Source organism: Pleurodeles waltl, chromosome 3_1 (genome assembly GCF_031143425.1).
Source record: "Pleurodeles waltl isolate 20211129_DDA chromosome 3_1, aPleWal1.hap1.20221129, whole genome shotgun sequence".
NCBI classification, from domain to species: Eukaryota; Metazoa; Chordata; class Amphibia; order Caudata; family Salamandridae; genus Pleurodeles; species Pleurodeles waltl.
The window spans coordinates 14602402-14621561 of NC_090440.1; the positions used below are offsets into that span (position 1 = coordinate 14602402).

Sequence of the window (19160 nt, forward strand, 5' to 3'; positions counted from 1 at the left end):
TATGTGCCTCCCTAAGAATTTCCATACACTCTGAGGGAAGATTGAAATAACCAAACTCTATGTCTTCAGGAGTCATATCGCAAGATTGAGCATTTTGAGGTCTGGATGTCTGATCTGACCTTGACTTTGAGTGAGAGGTCTGGCCTGTTGGGGAGTTTCTCGTGAGGAACTAGAGACACATCCAACAATGTTGTGAACCAAGGTTGACATGCGCACTTGGGGGCTGCAAGGATCATTGTGAGTGAGGTTTGTCTCAGTTTGCGAACTAGAGACGGAATGAGTGGGAGAGGTGGAAAAGTGTAAGCAAATATCCCTGACCAATTCAACCATAGAGCATTGCCCTTGGACTGAGGGTGTCCGTTTCTGGACGCAAAGTTTTGGCATTTTGAATTTTCTGCTGTGGCGAAGAGATCTATTTGTGCTGTTCCCCACCTTTGAAAGTACCAGTGTTGGACTTTTGAGTTCCCACTCATGGACTTGTTACTGCATCCTGCTGAGGAAGTCTGCAAACTGGTTGTCCATGCGTGGGAGATACTCTGCTAGTAAGTGAATGTTATAGTGAACTGCCCATTTCCAGACTGTTTAAGCAACAAAGCACAACTGAGGAAGAAAGTGTCCACCCTGTTTCTGCAGGTAATACATGGTTGTCATGTTGTCTGTACGGACTAGAACGACCTTGTGGGAAAGCTGTGGTACAACGGCTCTGACTGCTAGGAAGACTGCCAGTAATTCCAGGAAGTTGATGTGAGAAGCTTGCTGAATGGGATCCCATATACCTTGTATCATGAGGTTGTTGAGGTAAGCTCCCCAGCCTGCCTGTGATGCATCTGTAGTGCGAGTGATCTGAGGCACAGGGTTCTGAAAGGCCCCCAGATAAGGCTGTATGTGTAAAGGTTGGAGATGAATCCCAGGGTGTAAAGGAGGTCTACTGTGATCTGAATATGACGTTGACATTGTTGGATGGTACTGGCTTTGATGAGCTAATCGTCCAACTAGAGGAAGACAAGGATGTGTTGTTGTCTGAGGTATAATGCTAGACATTTTGTGAAGACCCTGGGGACTTTTGTGACCCCATATGGTAAGACCTAGAATTGATAATGTTTTCCCGCAATGACAAATCTGAGGTATTTCTGGTGTGCTGGATGAATAGAAATGTGAAAGCTTGCATCCTTGAGATCTAAAGTTGTCATTAAGTTGCCTTGTTCTAAGACTAGAATGACATCTTGAAGAATAACCATATAAAAATGCTCTGAGAGAATGTAGAGGTTTAGTGGTCTGAGATCATTGGTATGAGGAAATATAGGGAGTATACTCCTAACCCTTGCTGTGAGAGAGGAACTGGCTCTATAGTCACTTTAAGAAGAAGGGATAGTACCTCTTCTTTCAAAAGAGTAAGATGGTCTTATGAGAGTTTGTGAGTCCGAGGAGGAATGTTTGGTGGAGCTGAAGTGAGCTCCAGACAGTAACCAAGTTGGATAATTGAGCGAACCCACTGATCTGTGGTGATATTGGACCACTGTGGATGGAAATGAACTAATCTTCCCCCTGCTGGAGAAGTGTGAGCTGGTGGAAGGTGGAAGTAGTCAGTGGTGTGTGGTGGAGGTCGATCCTCTGGAGGTGGACACCTTTCCTCTACCTTTATTGTTTGCTCCTCTGTAGGAACCTCTATTATAGAAATGGGTGCCCTGTTTGATCTGAGAGGTGGAAGGTTCAGTAGAGGATGGTTTAATGTCTCCCCTGAAAATGACCCCTTTGTGGTGTTGTGAGTAGTGTCCCCATAAGTTTTGCTGTTTCAGAGTCCTTCTTGAGTTTCTCCAAGGTGTTGTCGACCCCATGACCAAACAGATGATCCCTGTCGAAAGGCATGTTAAGAACTGCCTGCTGAATTTCTGACTCAAAGACTGAGCATCGAAGCCAAGCATGCTGTCTGATAATAATGTTACTATTAATACTACTTGCTGTGGTATCTGTGGCATAGGTTGCACACTTGATGGAGCTGTTGGAAATGGTTTGACCCTCGGAAACTATCTCCTGTCCCCTTTTTCGATGTTCCTCTGAGAGGTACTGCCGAAGATCCTCCACTTTGTCCCAGCCGGCCCTGAGGTATTCTGCCAAAAGTGCCAGGGAACTGGCGATACGCCAATGACTGGCAGCTTGTGCAGCCGCCCTTTCCCTGCAGCACCTAGTTTTTTGCTCTCCTTATCAGGGGGAGGTGCATCTCCTGTTGACTGGCTGTTGGCACGTTTCCTTGCTATGCTGACGACTATTGAGTCAGGAGGGATTTGTGAACAAAAGAATATAGGGCCTGTGGGTGCAGCCATATATTTTTTATCTACCCTTGGGGTGATAACTCTTGACCTAACAGGTTCTTTAAAGATGTCGGCGGCATGTCCAAGCATGCCTGGTAGCATAGGCAAAAACTGACTATATTTATGAGTGTTAGTAAGTGCATCAAAGAGGAAATCCTTTTTAATAGGGTCAGTGTGCATTTGTACGGTGTGTTATGCAGCTGCCCTTGCTATGACCTGCTGACATTAAGTTGCGTCTTCAGGAGGTGATGGGCGTACGGGATATAGATCAGGGTCATTTCGTAAAATGGGATCTGAAGCGTATGAATCACATGGGCCAATATCCTGTGGCATGTCCCCTAAACCATCTCCTTGAGGTAGAGGTGATCCTTGTGTAGAAAATTGTGGTTCGGTAATAGGTGGAGGAGATTAGGGAGGTGATGGAGTGGTAGAAGGGGAAGTGATGGAGTGGTAGAAGGGGAGGGGATGGAGTGGTAGAAGGCAGCGCAGGAAAGTGTCGAGGAGAAGGAATGGGTTGAACTGGAGCCTTATCCTTGGAGGCATTTTTAGGCAGAGGAACAGTTTGCTAGGCCTCTTGAAAAGTAAGTTTTCTCCTGATTGGAAGGGGGGGGTGGAGAGGGGTGGAAGCAATTACTCTTCCTTTTTCCTTTTGAATATGGAGCTAGCGCTGACGAGCGTAAATTACTTGTAGGATGGGCTCCACTGGGGAGGCTGCTTCAGAGGAGTGACTGGAGTCTCTGGAAAGCAAAATCTTCAATTCCGAAGTTTTTGGAGTGGAAACCTTGTATTGAATGGAAGCCGTCGGCTTCAAGCCAAAGTGGATGGCTTCTTGGTTGGCACCAAAATGCTCGGATCGAATGGTCGAGCCGATCCGAAGGCTGTGTGGGATGCTACTAAACTGGAGGTCGATGCCGAAGACAGATTAGTCTTGGCTATTTTCGGTGCCGAGCCAGACGGCGGGGTATCTAAGGTATCTTTGGGATCCGACTATGGCCCGAAGACAGTGGCAGTCTGATGACCTGGTTGTGGGTTTTCTTTGTATGGGAGGTTGGGGCTGATGTACTCACGGGTTGCGTTGAGGTGAGAGGCTCACTTTCTATTTTGAATTGGACGTCCGACCCTGAATCTTTTATGGAGAAGGACTCCAAGTGTTCGATCTCCTCCTGGGCTTGTTCTTCCCCGAAAATATTGGGAGGGCCGTCTGGTGTCTTCAACGCCATCTCCAACCATTGCACCTTATAGTCCTGGAAGGTCTTTTTGGATCGAAAAGACCGAAAGATGTTGCAGCTTTCTTCATTATGGTCCAAGGAGAGGCACAAGTTACACACCAGGTATTGGTCAGTGTGTGGAAATTCCAAATGGCATCAAGGGCAAAAACAAAATGGAGTCCATTCCATCAGCCCTACATGTCCCGAAGCCACATGGAGGACTAGGCCCGAGAGGGGTGCGGATGCCACAAAGGGTGATAAGTTGAGCCTGATGCAGTAATTCGGATCAACTACGTTAGATAGAAAAAAACGCAATTGAATTACAATACCGTCGCTGAAAGAATGATGGAAGGAATAAACTGAGTTGAGGAATACCGGAGCGAGAGGAAGACACATCTGAACCTGATGGTGGAGAGAAAACAATCTAACAAAGGACTCGATGCCCATGTACAATATCACCGAGAGGAGGGGTCACTCGATCTTGTGACTCGAAACGATTCTTCAAACAAAAACAACTTGCAACACTCTGGATCCAACACTAGATGGCAGACCTATGCAAAGCAAGTGTACGTACAGCAACACATGCCAGCAAACATATATTTACATCTTTTGCTGCATAATGAAAACATCTGCAACCTTGTGTCTTCTTACTCATCTGCAGCTTGAAGTACTTCTGGTGATCCGTCTCCCTTCTACATGTGATCCTGTTGTTACTTGACCACTGCGCTCAGGAGTCTTTGTTAAGGTGCATGGGGGTTGCTTGCAGGGCCTGACAGAAGCAGCCATTCTTCACACTGTATAGCATTCAGCCATCGGAAGCAGGAATTGAGTTGGCAATTGGACCTGGCGTGGCTGCATGCAGTCGGGGTTGGTCTGCAGGCCATGACTTTTCCCTAACCAGCCACAGTGAGCTCCTGCTCCGCAAGGCTTTTGACTGTAAATAGTGGGAATCTGTGCAAGGCCCCCACTGTGCACAGAGCTTGGCGTTTGGCAATGTTTATTTTTTTCTTAGATCTGCAGATCCTGGTTTGGCACTGGAAGTGGAGTCTACACCAAACCAATAAAAGCCGACCTGCTGTGTCATGTTGTACTTTGGTGTCATTTTTGGTGTAAATCCATTCAATGGTTTAGGCAGTAGAGGGCAAGAAAAATTTCCCACTGGAGCTGAAACACAAAAACACAACTACTCTCCACTCCATTTGAACTTGTTTCCACCTGCACAAATCTGCACAAAATTGGTATGCCAGACCTTAGCTGACTACGCTAAGCATGGCCAAATTTGGTGCAATCTATCCAAAGAAGGGAAAAGGTATGAACAAATAAAAAAATGTGTTTTTAGTGGAAAGGGTGGCTGAACCACAACTACAGAGCTGCAACTGCCATGATGTATTACACGATTAAAACAGGTAAGACTCAGCACTGTACCTGCTCCAGAGAGAATAGTCCTGTTGTCCACGACAGCACGAGACTCTTGATTTAGGAATGTAGTGTTGGCCCTCTCAGGCACCACAGTGCTCTCCTCCGCAGACTCACTAAGTTCTACCACCTTAACGGCGGGTCTGGTTCCCTCATCCTTTACGGGTACAGCCGCCATCAAAGCAAGACTCTGGTGCTGACTCACCAAAGCAGGTTTAACCTCCTTCACAGTCTTGCCCTCTTCTGCAGGAATCACCTCCACCGCACCAGGAATGAGGCCCTCCACCTTCTTTGGAGGCACAGCCTCCTGCTCAGCGAGGGCTACAGTATCCACATCCTTAGCAGGATCCGCCTCCTCTGCGGTGAGCGACAGACGTTCCACATCCATGTCAATAACATCTTCCTGGGCACAAGCTTGGTCATCTTTTTCAGGGCTCCCCTCCAATGCAGCATGGGTGTGTCTCTCCACCTCCTCTGCAGGCAATGCCTTCTCCCCTGAAGGCCCTCCATTCTCGGAAGGCTGTCTGGGCTCCTCAAAGTCTTCAGTCCAGAAGTGCAGCTCAGTGCCGGGCTGAATGTTGCAGCAGACAGAGATGTACTGGGACCCAGAGTGCTTGACACGTATCACATTCCCATCCGCAGCACATTTACCCCTCTTCACAAAGCTGCAAAACGATAAGAAGAAAACAAAGCTGGTATTAATCTGGGAAGACTGTGCCAAGCATTAGGAGTTTTCATGAATCTCTATTGGAAGGCAGACAAGCAGAGGCAGCCCAACGACCAATGCCACATTGAAAGTAAGCAGTGACCCCAAACGTCTGTGTCCCTCCCAATAATCACTACAATTCCCATATATGGAAACCTGTAAATATTTAAGTGCTTTCTAGTAAAATAAAAAGATTTGGATTTATAAATACTGGTGTGGTGGTCCTTCAGTAAATATACAGGATACACCGGGTTCTAAATAATCAGAACTCCTTGAGTTGAAGTGAAAAATATACAAAGAATCCAGTAGGCCACAACACAGCTGTACCGAGAGGGCTTGACCCTTCTAGCGGACATTACAAATCATGTGGTTCGGGCAAGGCACTATGGAGATGCTTTTCATCAACTACTGCAGCCCAAAAGCCAGAGTACCTCCGAGCTGCACACCATCCACACTGATCTAACTAGGGAGAGTTGTGAATTGAGGCTACCAGTTTAAGTTCATGTTTGCCTTTGTAATGAAACAGCCAACCTTTAGAATTGTGGTTCATCAGTAGTAAAAGCCAACATTTTAGAAACAAAATGTACAGGTTTGCTGATAACCTATTGAGCTATCCTGTGGATCCCCCGATGAGGTCTCCAAGGATTTATAAATTCTGAGGGTTTACAATAAACTTCATTAAACCAAGTGTTAAACCTATCGACACTCAACCTTGGGGGAGTCAACATCTTGCTTGAGGTACTTAGGGGCAAAGCTAACCAGGCCAGGCAAGGCCAGGCAGTCTAACCTGACAGTGTGAGGGTCAAGAAGAACTATAGTTAGGCTGCACATTTCACCCCATCGCCTGTTACTTCTAGCTTGTTTATTCAAGAATAGACAAGGACGAACACAGAGATCCCTAAAACGGGATGCGGAGGATTGAGAGGAATAATCAGGTGCTGAGTGACCCCAGACATATTCTACATTCTAAATAGAAAGACGGGGGGAGAGCATCTGAACATCAACCTCTAGTTTGAGGCAATTTGGCTCTGAATATTAAACAAATGGTGTTCTGTGTCTTTTTCCAAAACACTGGTGGCCCACGGACAAGGTACAGACTGGTTGCGCCCTGCCGAGTCTGATGGAGCTGCTGTCGAGTGTGATAGGGCTGCCCAACAAAAAAAGAAAAAAAAACACAAGTCATCTCATGCGAACATCAGCTCACTCAAAACATCATGCTAAAGACTTGAGGTAGATTGGTGGGAGAATCAAAGAGTATATTTTTCTGTCATGTGGCTTCCCACTACAGGAGAAACCCAGACTTTCTTCAGCAATGCTAATGAGAGTTTTCCAGTCTTTAAGAAGGGGTGACTGTGTATGGCTTGAATGAATCAATTTCTGATATCTTGATGGTTGTAGGTGAGAGTTCAATTTGCATGAGATGAATAGAATGGGCTATTTCCAGCTTGCATTCTAGACATCAACCACCAAAGGGAAAACCAATTGCTGGAGTGGTTCATGCTGGAGGGAATGCGGTCAAACAGGATCAGCACTTTCATTGGGTGGGAACAACAGACTGTGGAGAGGTTCTGAAACTACGTAATAACAAGTGTTCAAGGAACAATTGGGAAGACCATTTTTCTGGGACCTGAATACTGTTATAATGGGTTTGAGCGACTCATGAGAGACTCAGGATCCTAGCAGACAACATCTAATGACAGAGTAGATGCTATTGTTGGATAAGTATTCAAAAGTAACAATGTGGGGCTGGAAAATCTTAACGTAGTGTACAAAATAGTGGCACTCGTTGAAACTCCTTGCCACAAGTGTTAACGGGAGAATTAAATAATTTGCAGGCTACATGGATTACAGTGTAAAGAACGTTGGCTTTAGGGGCAGCGAACAGTCATGCCCAGTAGGACCGGGGGCCTGGAATTTATACCTCAGCTGAGCAGCTTCAGTGAATAACTGCCTTAGGTGTTAAGTAGTTGGAGGTGTCAGCGAGGTAAGCTGAAAGTGTATTGTAATGTGAAACAAATGTTAATAACATTCTTGAACTTTAGGCTTTCCTCCAGGATGAGTGGAGGGGAAAGGTCCTCAGTGCTGAGGAGAGCTTTCATAACCTGGCAACTGACACAAGGTCTTTGTTGTGTCAACTGTGGGCCTCTCATCACATTTTAATGCACGTGTGGGCTTTTTCACAAGCACATTATATGCTGCAGGCTTCAATCCACCTCATAGGCAACCCTCACGTTCAAACACCAAATCACAGGGTACAATTATTTTAATCACCCTTACAATGGGTTTAATTTCCCCACAAGGCATAGTATTGGTCTCACCTTCTCTTGCATGCCTCACTGTCAGTCTCGCCACCCCCTTAGTACAGATGCTTCCAGAAATCACTGAAAGTTTCACTGCACCCCACAGTACACGTTTTGTGCCCCCAAACCATCCAACTCTGCACTCTACAGGCCTCGCTCTGCCTCTCACTGCAAACACCAGGTCCTGACAGTTCTTCACTGTAGCCTTTTGCAATTCCCCACTCACCTCGTCCATCCAGCATTCCTCTCCAGAGCCCACGTGTCACCCAGAAAACCAGAGTGCACCTCCTAGAAAATCAAGAAAAGAGAAAGCAAGTTTTGGTGGATCACAACATGCACTGGGTACAGATTACATCACAGTGGCCTCAGGTTATACTGCTGTAGTCCTGCTTTGGAGTAGGCACAGATTGTATTAAGTGAATCATGACGTGTAGCTGGCAAAGTTTCTGCAGCCTCTGAAAAATGAAAGAATGAATTTCTGACCCACTGAAGGCAACACAGGCTATTTAAACTAGAACACAGGCACATAGTTCATGTGAGACGGTAGCCTCTTTCTAGCATTGTTACCCCCACGTTTAGCCTGTTTGTGAGTGTATGTCAGTGTGTTTTTACTGTCTCACTGGGATCCTGCTAGCCAGGGCCCCAGTGCTCATAGTGAAAACCCTATTTGTCAGTGTGTTTTATATGTCTCACTGGGACCCTGCCAGCCAGGACCCCAATGCTCATAGTTTGTAGCCTGTATGTGTATACCTATGTAGTGCCTAACTGTGTCACTGAGGCTCTGCTTCCCAGAACCTCAGTGCTTATGCTCTCTCTACCTTTAAAATTGTCACTGCAGGCTAGTGAGCATTTTTACCAATTCTAATTGGCACACTGGAACACCCTTATAATTCCCTAGTATTTGTTACCTTAGTACTCAGGGTATTGGGGTTCCAGGAGATCCCTATAGGCTGCAGCATTTCTTTTGCCACCCATAGGGAGCTCAGACAAATCTTACACAGGACTGCCACTGCAGCCTGAGTGAAATAATGCACCCGTTATTTGACAGCCATTTTACACTGCACTTAAGTAACTTATAAGTCACCTATATGTCTAACCCTCACTTAGTGAAGGTTAGGTGCAAAGTTACTAAGTGTGAAGGCACCCTTGCACTAGCAAAGGTGCCCCCACATAGTTCAGGGCTATTTTCCTGCGGGGCACCATTACATGCGTGCACTACATACTGTATAGGTCAATACCTATATGTAGCTTCACAATAGTAACTCCGAATATGGCCATGTAACATGTCTAAGATCATGGAATTGTCCCCCAATGCCAATCTGGTATTGGGGTGCCAATCCATGCATCCCCGGGGCTCCACTATGGACCCCGGGTACTGCCAAACCAGCTATTTGGGGTTTTCTCTGCAGCTACCGCTGCTGCCAACCCACAGACAGGGTTCTGCCCTCCTGGGGTCTGGGCGGCCCAGTCCCAGGAAGGCAGAACAAAGAATTTCCTCTGAGAGAGGGTGTTACACCCTCTCCCTTTAGAAATAGGTGTTAAGGGCCTGAGAGGAGTAGCCTCCTACAGCCTCTGGAAATGCTTTGAAGGGCACAGATGGTGCCCTCCTTGCAAAAGCCAGTCTACACCGGTTCAGGGATCCCCCCAGCCCTGCTCTGGTGCGAAACTGGACAAAGGAAAGGGGAGTGACCACTCCCCTGACCAGCACCTCCCAGGGGTGGTGCCCAGAGCTCCTCCAGTGTGTCTCAGACCTCTGCCGTCTTGGATTCAGAGGTGTGAGGGCACACTGGGGGCCTCTGAGTGGCCAGTGCCAGCAGGTGACGTCAGAGACCCCTCCTGATAGGTGCTTACTTCATTAGGTGGCCAATCCTACTCTGAGGGCTATTTAGGGTCTCTCCTGTGTGTGGGCTTTTCCTCAGATAACGACTTGCAAGAATTCACCAGCGTTTCTCTGCATCTCCCTCTTCGACTTCTGCCAAGGATGGACCACTGCCTGCTCCAGGACACCTGCAAAACTGCAACAAAGTAGCAAGAAGACTACCAGCGGCATTGTAGTGCCTAATCCTGCCGGCTTTCTTGACTGTTTCCTGGTGATGCATGCTTTGGGGGCTGCCTGCCTTCATCCTGCACTGGAAAAGAAATCGCCTTTGGGTTGACGGAATCTTCCCCCTGCTCCAGCAGGCACCAAACTTCAGCGTCACCGGTACTCTGGGACTCCTCTCATCCTGACGAGCATGGCCCCTGGAACACAGGTGGTGGACCCAAGTGACCCAGACTGTCCAGTGGTCCAACTGTTCAAATTTAGAGGAGGTAAGTCCTCCCCTGCCCTCTCCAGACAGTAATCCTGTGCACTGCGTGAACTGCAGCTGCTAGGGCTTCTGTGCATTTTTGCAAGGAATCCTTCGTGCACAGCCAAGCCCAGGTCCCCAGCACTCCATCCTGCACTGCTCAACTTGCTGAGTTGACCTTCGGCTTCACAGGACCCTCTTTTGTAGTGTTGAGACGACCGCCGTGCTCAGTCTTCTTTAACCCGTGTTCAAGGACTTCTGCGGGTGCTGCCTTCTTGTGTGCGGGCTCTCTGTGTTGCTGGGGGCCCCCTCTGTCTCCTCTCCCAAGTGGCAACATCCTGGTCCTTCCTGGGCCCGGGCAGCACCCTTTTTCTTCAACCACAAACTTTGCAGCTAGCAAGGCCTGTTTGCGGTCTTTCTCCAAGTAAACAACTCTGCATCCTCCAGCACTCCGTGGGACATCTTCTGCATAAAGGAGAAGTTCCTGGCACCTTTCGTTGTTGCAGAATCTTCAGCTTCTTCCATCTGGAGGCAGCCATTTTGCACCTTCATCCGGGGTTTAGTGGGCTCCTGCCCCCCCGGATACTTTCACGACTCTTGGACTTGGTCCCCTTCCTTTGCAGGTCCTCCGGTCCAGGAATCCGTGTTCAGCGTTTTGCAGTCTGTTGTGGTCTTTGCAGAATCCTCTATCACGAGTTTAGTGTGTTTCTGGGGAAGTAGTATCACTTTACTCCTACTTTTCAGGGTCTTGGGGTGGGGTATCTTGGACACCCTTAGTGTTTTCTTACACTCCCAGCGACCCTCTACACACTACACTAGCCTAGGGGTCCATTTGTGGTTCCCATGGTTTGTGTTGCCCCTAGGCCTATTGCATCCTATTGTATTCTACAGTGTTCGCACTACTTTTCTAATTGTTTACTTACCGGATTTTGGTTTGTGTGTATATTTTGTGTATTTTACTTACCTCCTGAGGGAGTATATCCTCTGAGATATTTTTGGCATATTGTCACTAAAATACCTTTATTTTTAGTAACCAGGAATATTGTGTTTCTTATGATATAGTACCTATATGATATAAGTGGTATAGTAGGAGCTTTGCATGTCTCCTAGTTCAGCCTAAGCTGCTCTGCTATAGCTACCTCTATCAGCCTAAGATGCTAGAACACTACTAATCTACTAATAAGGGATAACTGAACCTGGCACAAGGTGTAAGTACCATCAGTTACCCACTATAAGCCCAGGCCAGCCTCCTACAGTTCAGAGCTATAGAACATACACAAACCATGGAAGCTGTGAAAATGTTAAACTTGCAGCAAATCCAGGTATAATAAATATCCTTATAACAATCAAAGATACATGCATTTGTATGGACACTCCTCTGATCCAACCAGGCCCACATACATGGAAAGGCTTGTCTGCGAGTCCTCTAAAAGGGGGTTACACTGCTCTTGGGATTCCAACGGGGGGGCAGCTCTTTGTTTACTGTGCAAAGCCACGTAAGATAGAAAAGGGGGTACGGGTGGGACAGACTTTATTAGAAAGGATCTTGTGACAAGATATACGAATTCGTGGAGCCAATCCCAAGGATCCCAAAGTGGAGAGTTGGAGGGAAAGATGGGAACCCTTGGGTTCTTGGGGCGATTTCAGAGAGAGAAAAAGCATTCCTCGTAGGATCTGCTGCAACATTCACAAAAATTGGACAGGTGAGAGGCACATTTCAGGGAGATTAGTACCAGGTATTCTTGGGCAAGGAATCACAACAGGTATTTCCCTGATTAGTGTAAGGACCTGCACTATTCATTACAATCAGTGGTAATGCTAGCTGAACCTGTAACCTGCTAAGCATATTTAACAGAGGACTGACAAGTACTTTCTGTTTGATGTATGATCACCACTATAGACAGCACCTCGTCGAGCCAAGGTGGCTGCAGCACGACCGATACTCAAGGTAGCGCAAACCGCATCCGACACTTGAAGAGCCTCTGGGAGCACGTCCGATAGTGCAGACTTGGTGCCGTGCTGCAGCGATTATTATTCAGATTGATTCGCCTCACATCATTCCTCATTTCAAAAAGCAAACCTGGTCCTGGAAACTTGTACTTGGGGTCTTGGCAAAGTGTGGCATTCCTGATGAAGGCTGTCTATGCCGGAACGCGTGTGGACTACATAAAATGTTTGCCACAGTTGTTAAAGAGAATAGACAAATGATCTGTGAGAAAATAATTGAATAATGTGAAAAGCAGTATAAACAGATCTGATTAATGCATAAGGAAATGTAACTGTGGTCCCTGATTCTGAATATTATGATAAGAGAAGATATTTTAGGAAAAAATTCTCAAGACCAGTACTGCCTTGTAAAGGATGTTTTTAATTACTGGCGGAATGGCTGAGAGGTAAGAAGAGTATGTAGTTGCATGAATGGGAGAAATGTTATGTTTTCTTATGAATTCTGAATTTTTATCCATGGTAACCTGTGTTGACAAAAGTAGAGCTTTACCAAGGAATTAAATTGAATATCAAGCAGAATGAATATTTTTGTACTGGACAGTACAGGGTAATGAATAACAAAAGTTATGTCCTTTGAGCCGTGGATGTGTATTGATAAGAGAAGTTGCCAGAATATTGAAAGAAGACGGCAGACTGGGGTCCTAAGTTCTATCGATGCTCCCCTGCAGCCATCTGTTCTGAGACACTCAGTATTCACAAAAACAACCATCTCGGAGGCACCACCGTGTTTCAGACTAGTATCCGGCTTGGTTCCCAGTAGCTCCTGCCACCTCAAGAAAACATCTTTGCACCACAAGTAGCTGCCAACCTGATCCAAGGCTGCTTTCGGACTCCACTACACACTGAACCTTGTTTTCCAGAACTTAGCTTTGTAAATGCATCTGCAATTGGACCAACTGGTGCAAGGGCGATATCACAGAGTTGGTTTAGGGTCACGTTTCTTGTAGAAGCCTTCTGCAGCACTGATTTTAATGGGAGCCAATAATAAACCTTAGTTTTAGCACATTACCCTAAACCCTCTCCAACAGACCTGTAATTCTTTTTTTATATTATCTTTACATTTTACCTTTCAGTGGTGCATAGTCAATCTATTATTTCTTAGGTTGGAAAAGGGCCTGGCACTTGGCCTGCAGAGGGATTCAGATATCACAGAGAGGACGGCACATGCTACAGTCACTATGTTGCTTACTTAAGGGCTCAGAGATCTAGACTCACATCCTGCCTTTGGTATCAGAGCAAAAAAAAGAAGTGAAGCTATTCTGAAAAAAAACCTCAATTTCCCTGTGTCTCAAATTGCACAAATATGTTTGAAATATGAGTATTATGTAATCTAACGTAGATATGTGCAATGCTTTGTGTGTTGTTTATCAATGATCCACTTGTATGTCTTACTCTAGTCCTCCCAATCATACTTTGGTATTTGTACTTCGGTTTCAAGTTAACACCACACAAACAACACCACAGTCTGTGACTGCTACCCAGAAAGTGCTCTTACGCCCTACATTTTCATTCAATTTTCATTGGCAACAGTAAAAAAAAGGCAATTACCCAGAATATAATAAACTCTTCCGGCCCATTTTGAAACAAGTGCAAACAAATCCTAAGTGTGGGTTTAACGGAGTGCACAAGGTGGGGACAAGCTCACAGTAGGACCTACCCTTGTAAATAATTGATAAACAAAGGACTTAAAGCTTAATTCAAGCAAAGCTAAGGCCACAAGATGCTCTGCCCATTTAAAGAGTATGCTGCTGAAATTGTGGAGCTGAACTAGAAAAGGCGTACCCTGTTCACCATGTAAAGGGTGGTTGTTAGAAATGGGGTCTCTAGTTTGCAGTCAGTTTACACCCCGTCCAAGTACGGGCTCTCACTCTAGTCAGGGTCAGGTAGATACACAGCTCAGACAACCCCCAATTACCCCCTTGTTAGCTTGGCACAAGCAGTCAGGCTTATGTAAGAGACAATGTGTAAAGTATTTGTACATAGACACACACAGTAACACAGTGAAAACACCACAAATGACCCCACACCAGTTTAGATAAATAGCCAATATTTATTTATCTGAATCAAACAAGACCAAAACAAAAAAAATCCAAAATGCACAAATATCAATGGATGTGTTGTTTTAGCAAAAAGTACCCGGTAAGTGTCCAAAAAAAAGCTGCACGGGCGAGTGTGCATTGGAAAAGCAAATGTAGCGTCAATTCCTTACTCACAAGTGAGGCCGTGACTCAATTCTTTCTCTGCGGGTAAGTGAAGTGTCAATTCTTTTCTCACAGGGAAGAGATGCCTCGATTTCCGGGTCCGTGCAGTGACGTTGAAGATTTTGACGCCCAGCAACGATGTGTGGAAAATCCAGATGCTAAGCTGGCGATGCGTTGATTTCACAGGAGCTGCGTCGATCTTTCAGCCACGGTGCAGGTGCTGCGTAAATTTTTTTGCAGCTCGGCTCCGGTGTGTGGATTTTTACTCTGGTTTTGCTAGCTTCTCCTTCCAGGGGCCAGGGACTGGATGTGGCACCACTTGCCAAGCCAAGGGGTCTCAGCAAGAGAACCCAGGTGCTGGCAGATGAAGTCTTTAATGTTGCTGAGTACAAGAACTTGCCTCTTTCTTGCCCTGCCCCAGACACACACCAGGGGATCAGAGTCTGTATTGTGTGAGGGCAGGCACAGCCCTTTCAAGTGCAGGTGTCATCTCCTCCCTCCCACTCCAACCCAGGAAGACTCATCAGGATATGCAGGACACACCTCAGCTCCCCTTTGTGTCACTGTCTAGAGTGAATTCACAAACAGCCAACTGTCAATCTGACCCAGACGTGGATTCAGCAGCTAAGCAGCCACAGAATGGTTATGCAAGAAAATGACCACTTTCTAAAAGTGGTATTTTCAAACATACAATCTAAAAATCAACTTTACCAAAGGATGTATTTTTAAACTGAGTTCAAAGACCCCAAACTCCAGATCTCTATCTGCTCCCAATGGGGAACTGCATTTAAAAAATATTTAAAGGCAGTCCCCATATTAACCTATGGGAGAGATAGGGTTTGCAATAGTGAAAAATGAATTTAGCAGTATTTCACTCACTGGACATGTAAAACACACCAGAACATGCCCTACCTTTTAAATACACTGAACCCTGCCCATGGGGCAGCATTGGGCCTACCTTAGGGGTGACATATGTAGAAAAAGGGTAGGTTTGGGCCTGGCATGTGGGTGCACTTGCCAAGTCAAAATGGCAATTTAAAACTGCACAACAGACACTGCAGTGGCAGGTCTGAGACATGTTTACAGGGCTACTAATGTGGGTGACGCAATCAGTGCTGCAAGCCCAATAGTAGCATTTGATTTACAGGCCCTGGCCACACATACTGCACTTTACTAGGGACTTACTAGTAAATCAAATATGCCCATCATGGAAAAGCCAATTACCAATACAATTTAAACAGAGAGTACTTACGCGTTAGCACTGGTCAGCAGTGGCAAAGTGCCCAGAGTACCAAAACCAGCAAAAATGAAGTCCAGCTCACAGTAAAAAATACAGGAAGCAGAGGCAAAAAGACAGGGGAGACCATGCCAAGGATGCCAGGTCTAACAGTGGTAAAATCCCTTCCACACAATTGTGAGCTAAAGAAAAGCCTTGGCGTAATGGGAGACCTGGAAATACTGGCAGACCTGAACCATGAGATGAGAGACCATGCTCTTAGCCACTGGGGGAAATGTGTAAGGGAATGCCTCTTTTTGTATGATCACTCCCCAAAGTTTTGGACTGATGATGCTGGTTTTCGACTCTGAAGTTGCAACAAGTCCTGCCAAAGAGGCCTCAATGCCAGTGCTCTGACCCTTAAAATGTGTACTGGTTCACCAACAACTGGCATAAGTTAACCTGCTTATAAGTCCTTAGTATATGCTACCGGGGTACCCAGGACATGTAAGTTAAAGTGTCCCTCGTGGATGCAGCACTTATTATGCCACCATGAATGTGACAAGCAAAGCATAACTTCCAGCCTGCCATTGCTGGCTGGCAAAGCAGTTTGCACACTGCTAACTCGACTTTGCCAATTTAAAAAATGACAAAGTCCAGACCTTCTTTTTTAATAATGATATATATATAAAACATACCTAAGGGAGGGTGCTGTATATTAAAAAGTAGAACATATGTAACACCTTGTAACTGTAAAAACCCTAAATTGTCGTTTTTGCTGTAGAAAGGCTAGTAGCCCAATTGGCAATTACAGAGTTACATGCAGACAACTCAGCTGTTGCTAACGTCCGAACGGGACTACTAAAGTTGGTACTTCAAGGTATCAAAGTAATTGTTACATTAAACCCGAACTGATGCTCAAGTTTAATTTAATGTAACCTTTAAGTGAACAACAACTTTTGAAAGTTGCCACTATGATGCCTAAAGTTTTTCATGGATCCTTTATAGTTGCTTGCCACCAGCCAGCCTTCTGCCCTCCTGGGGGGGAGAGGTGTGAACGACTCTCGGGAAGGAACATGAATAGTCTGTCACTGGAACAGGTGTTACCTCTCCCTGGCAGGAAGGCCAAACAGGGTGTGAGCCCAAAATGCAAGCTTCAAAGAGGAATTGCCACCTTTGAAAGGCAAATGGTGGACACACGAGAGGGACCGCTCTTTTGTTCTGGTAGACATTTGGCAGTTGGGACTAAGAGGGGAGAACTGTTGCCAAATTTGTTTTCCCATGAGCATCTAGCCCTCAGGTAGCACACTTTTAGGGTGGGCTACCAAGCTGCACACACCAAGAGAGGGGGGACTGCATCCTGGGAGTAGGCAGAATGTTGCACTCTGGCATAGCTATATGCCACACACACCAGGAAGACGCCATCACACGGGAAAGGATCTGGTAGCCCATTAGGTAGTGACTGCTGCATCCTGAGGGCACTTTCTGGGCCTAAATATGGCACCCAGACCTCAGGTCACATTTACACTGGGTGGAGGACCCAAGGAGGACTACCCTACTGTTGCCTGGACTTGGCAAGAGTTGCTGCACCAACTGCTCCTTGGGCTAGCAAAAAGAATACCGTGCCTGTAGTGCCTGGCTCATGCAAAAGTCATCTCCAAACCCCAGACAGAACAGGTGAACTCCAAGAGTCAGTTTGCTGATGGCTACTGGGCAACAAAAGCTGAAGTAGCCCATCTTGGCAAGTCATTAGCCACATTGCTTGACTGCTGACGTGCAGCCTGGGAGACCGACGTCCAACACTCAAACGTTGTCCCCAAGTCTGCTCGACTCAGGAGAGCCATCAGAGTGCAGTCTGGTTGCTCAAGAAGAACACTAGACTGGACCAAAGGGAACCGCTGGTTTTGCTGTGACTAGAGACCAGTGGCAACTGAGCTTTTACTGGACCACCAGGACTTCGAGGACATCGCCCCCTGTGGCCAAAGTTGCCCCACCAAGACCGTGGACTGAGGAGTAGCCCCAGGAAGACCTCTGTTGACCACACAGCATCCTGCATCAGGACCACTCCATTGAAATCTATCACAGTTCACCCATAGAGCCTAGACCTGGACTGGAGACTGATTTGGTGACAAGCGAACTGTCCTACAACTCTTTACTGGCCCCTTTAACTTGCTTCCTGACGGAACTGGTCACCCAAAGCTGGCCAAAGTACCCAAACACAACTCTTTAAAAGTTTTACATTGTTTCTAAAGTTGCCGCTAAGCTCAATAGATGCCAATGCTTGTTTGCATTTTATGTGAAAAACTGTGATTATGTTTTACTTAAAAATCTACACCTCTGGAACCTTTGGTTGATTTTATTAATTTCAGTGTCTAAAAATTCATAAAAATAAGATCTATTTGTATAAATTGATGTTGGATTTTTTTCATGTTGCGTGACTTTATTTTGTTGTTTTAGTACTTCTAAATGCTTTACATTTGTTCCTTTGTCTAAGCCTGACTGCTCGAAGCCACAGCTACTCAGGGTTGGGTTAAGGTTTAATAAACCTGCCTTACTGGACCCGAGTCATTATCGTGAGTGTATGCATGGTAAGGTCACTCAACAATACCATAAAATCTACCACATTCTGCACAAGTGCCCTTTCAAAGACATGCTGCATGTGGTGCAAGATGGCGATTTTCTGCCTCTTTGGCTTACCTGTCTTTGGAGCACCACCTTTGAGAGCACCCCATACAGCCCATAGCACTGTCCAGCTTCCCCACCTTCTGGTTCTGGCTCCAATATGCATTCATCTAAGAGACGTGTTTCAACCAACAGATCAAGTAAACCAATAGTCTGCTTAGGGCCCGCCTCTCAACCTTTTCCAGCATGAGTGTTCCCCCATGTATGACTTTAGAAACTAGTTTAAACAATAACCAGTCTGCTGTGTCAAGAGCGCAATTTGTCATGAACCACCAGTCATGGTTACTGTACCCTGGAACACTGACTTTAGACTAGTACTTTGGCGACCTAAGTGTATCAACTTACTGGATGTGTGAAACAGTGGTGTGTTTTTGAGAGTTTAAACCGGTTTTGTGCTTTTGGCATTTTGTGGCTGATTCTATGCTATTGGGCACAAATACACTGCATTGTGCCTACTGCTGCCACCACCTCCCAACCCCCTTTGTTCTGGAGGGCCCCTAGTATTCTGTCTTGGACCTTTCTTCCATTGATCAGGGACTTTAAAACCAGCAATAGTACGAGGTCTGAGGCCACTGTTTTCAAAGCCAACTGAGATCATCTTACCTTCCCAAACCTTCAAGGGGCATTATCCATAGGCCCTAATGTTATTTTCCTAGGCTCTGTTTGGAATCCCATCACAGCCCAGAAGCTGGTTTGTGTGTAGATCATCACGTTAACTGTCTTACATTTCCTATATATGAATAAAAACATTGTTTTTAAAAACTGTAGCGGTGACTGCAGAGTGAGTCTGTCTATGTTTACTCTCCGAGTTTCAATCCTGCTACTCA

The 19160-nt window shown here is 46.0% G+C and overlaps 1 protein-coding gene across 1 annotated transcript in view; it reads right to left on the minus strand.

Annotated features, from left to right (window-relative positions):
- The window catches only part of ZNF408 (zinc finger protein 408), a 43858-nt gene that overhangs the window by 17880 nt on the left and 6818 nt on the right, over positions 1-19160 (minus strand). Inside the window, exons 2-3 of the mRNA XM_069221696.1 lie at positions 8166-8227; positions 4943-5598 (exon numbers count right to left, since the gene is read on the minus strand). Coding sequence (XP_069077797.1) covers positions 4943-5598; positions 8166-8227 — 718 coding nt within the window. The remainder of the gene's footprint in view (positions 1-4942; positions 5599-8165; positions 8228-19160) is intronic.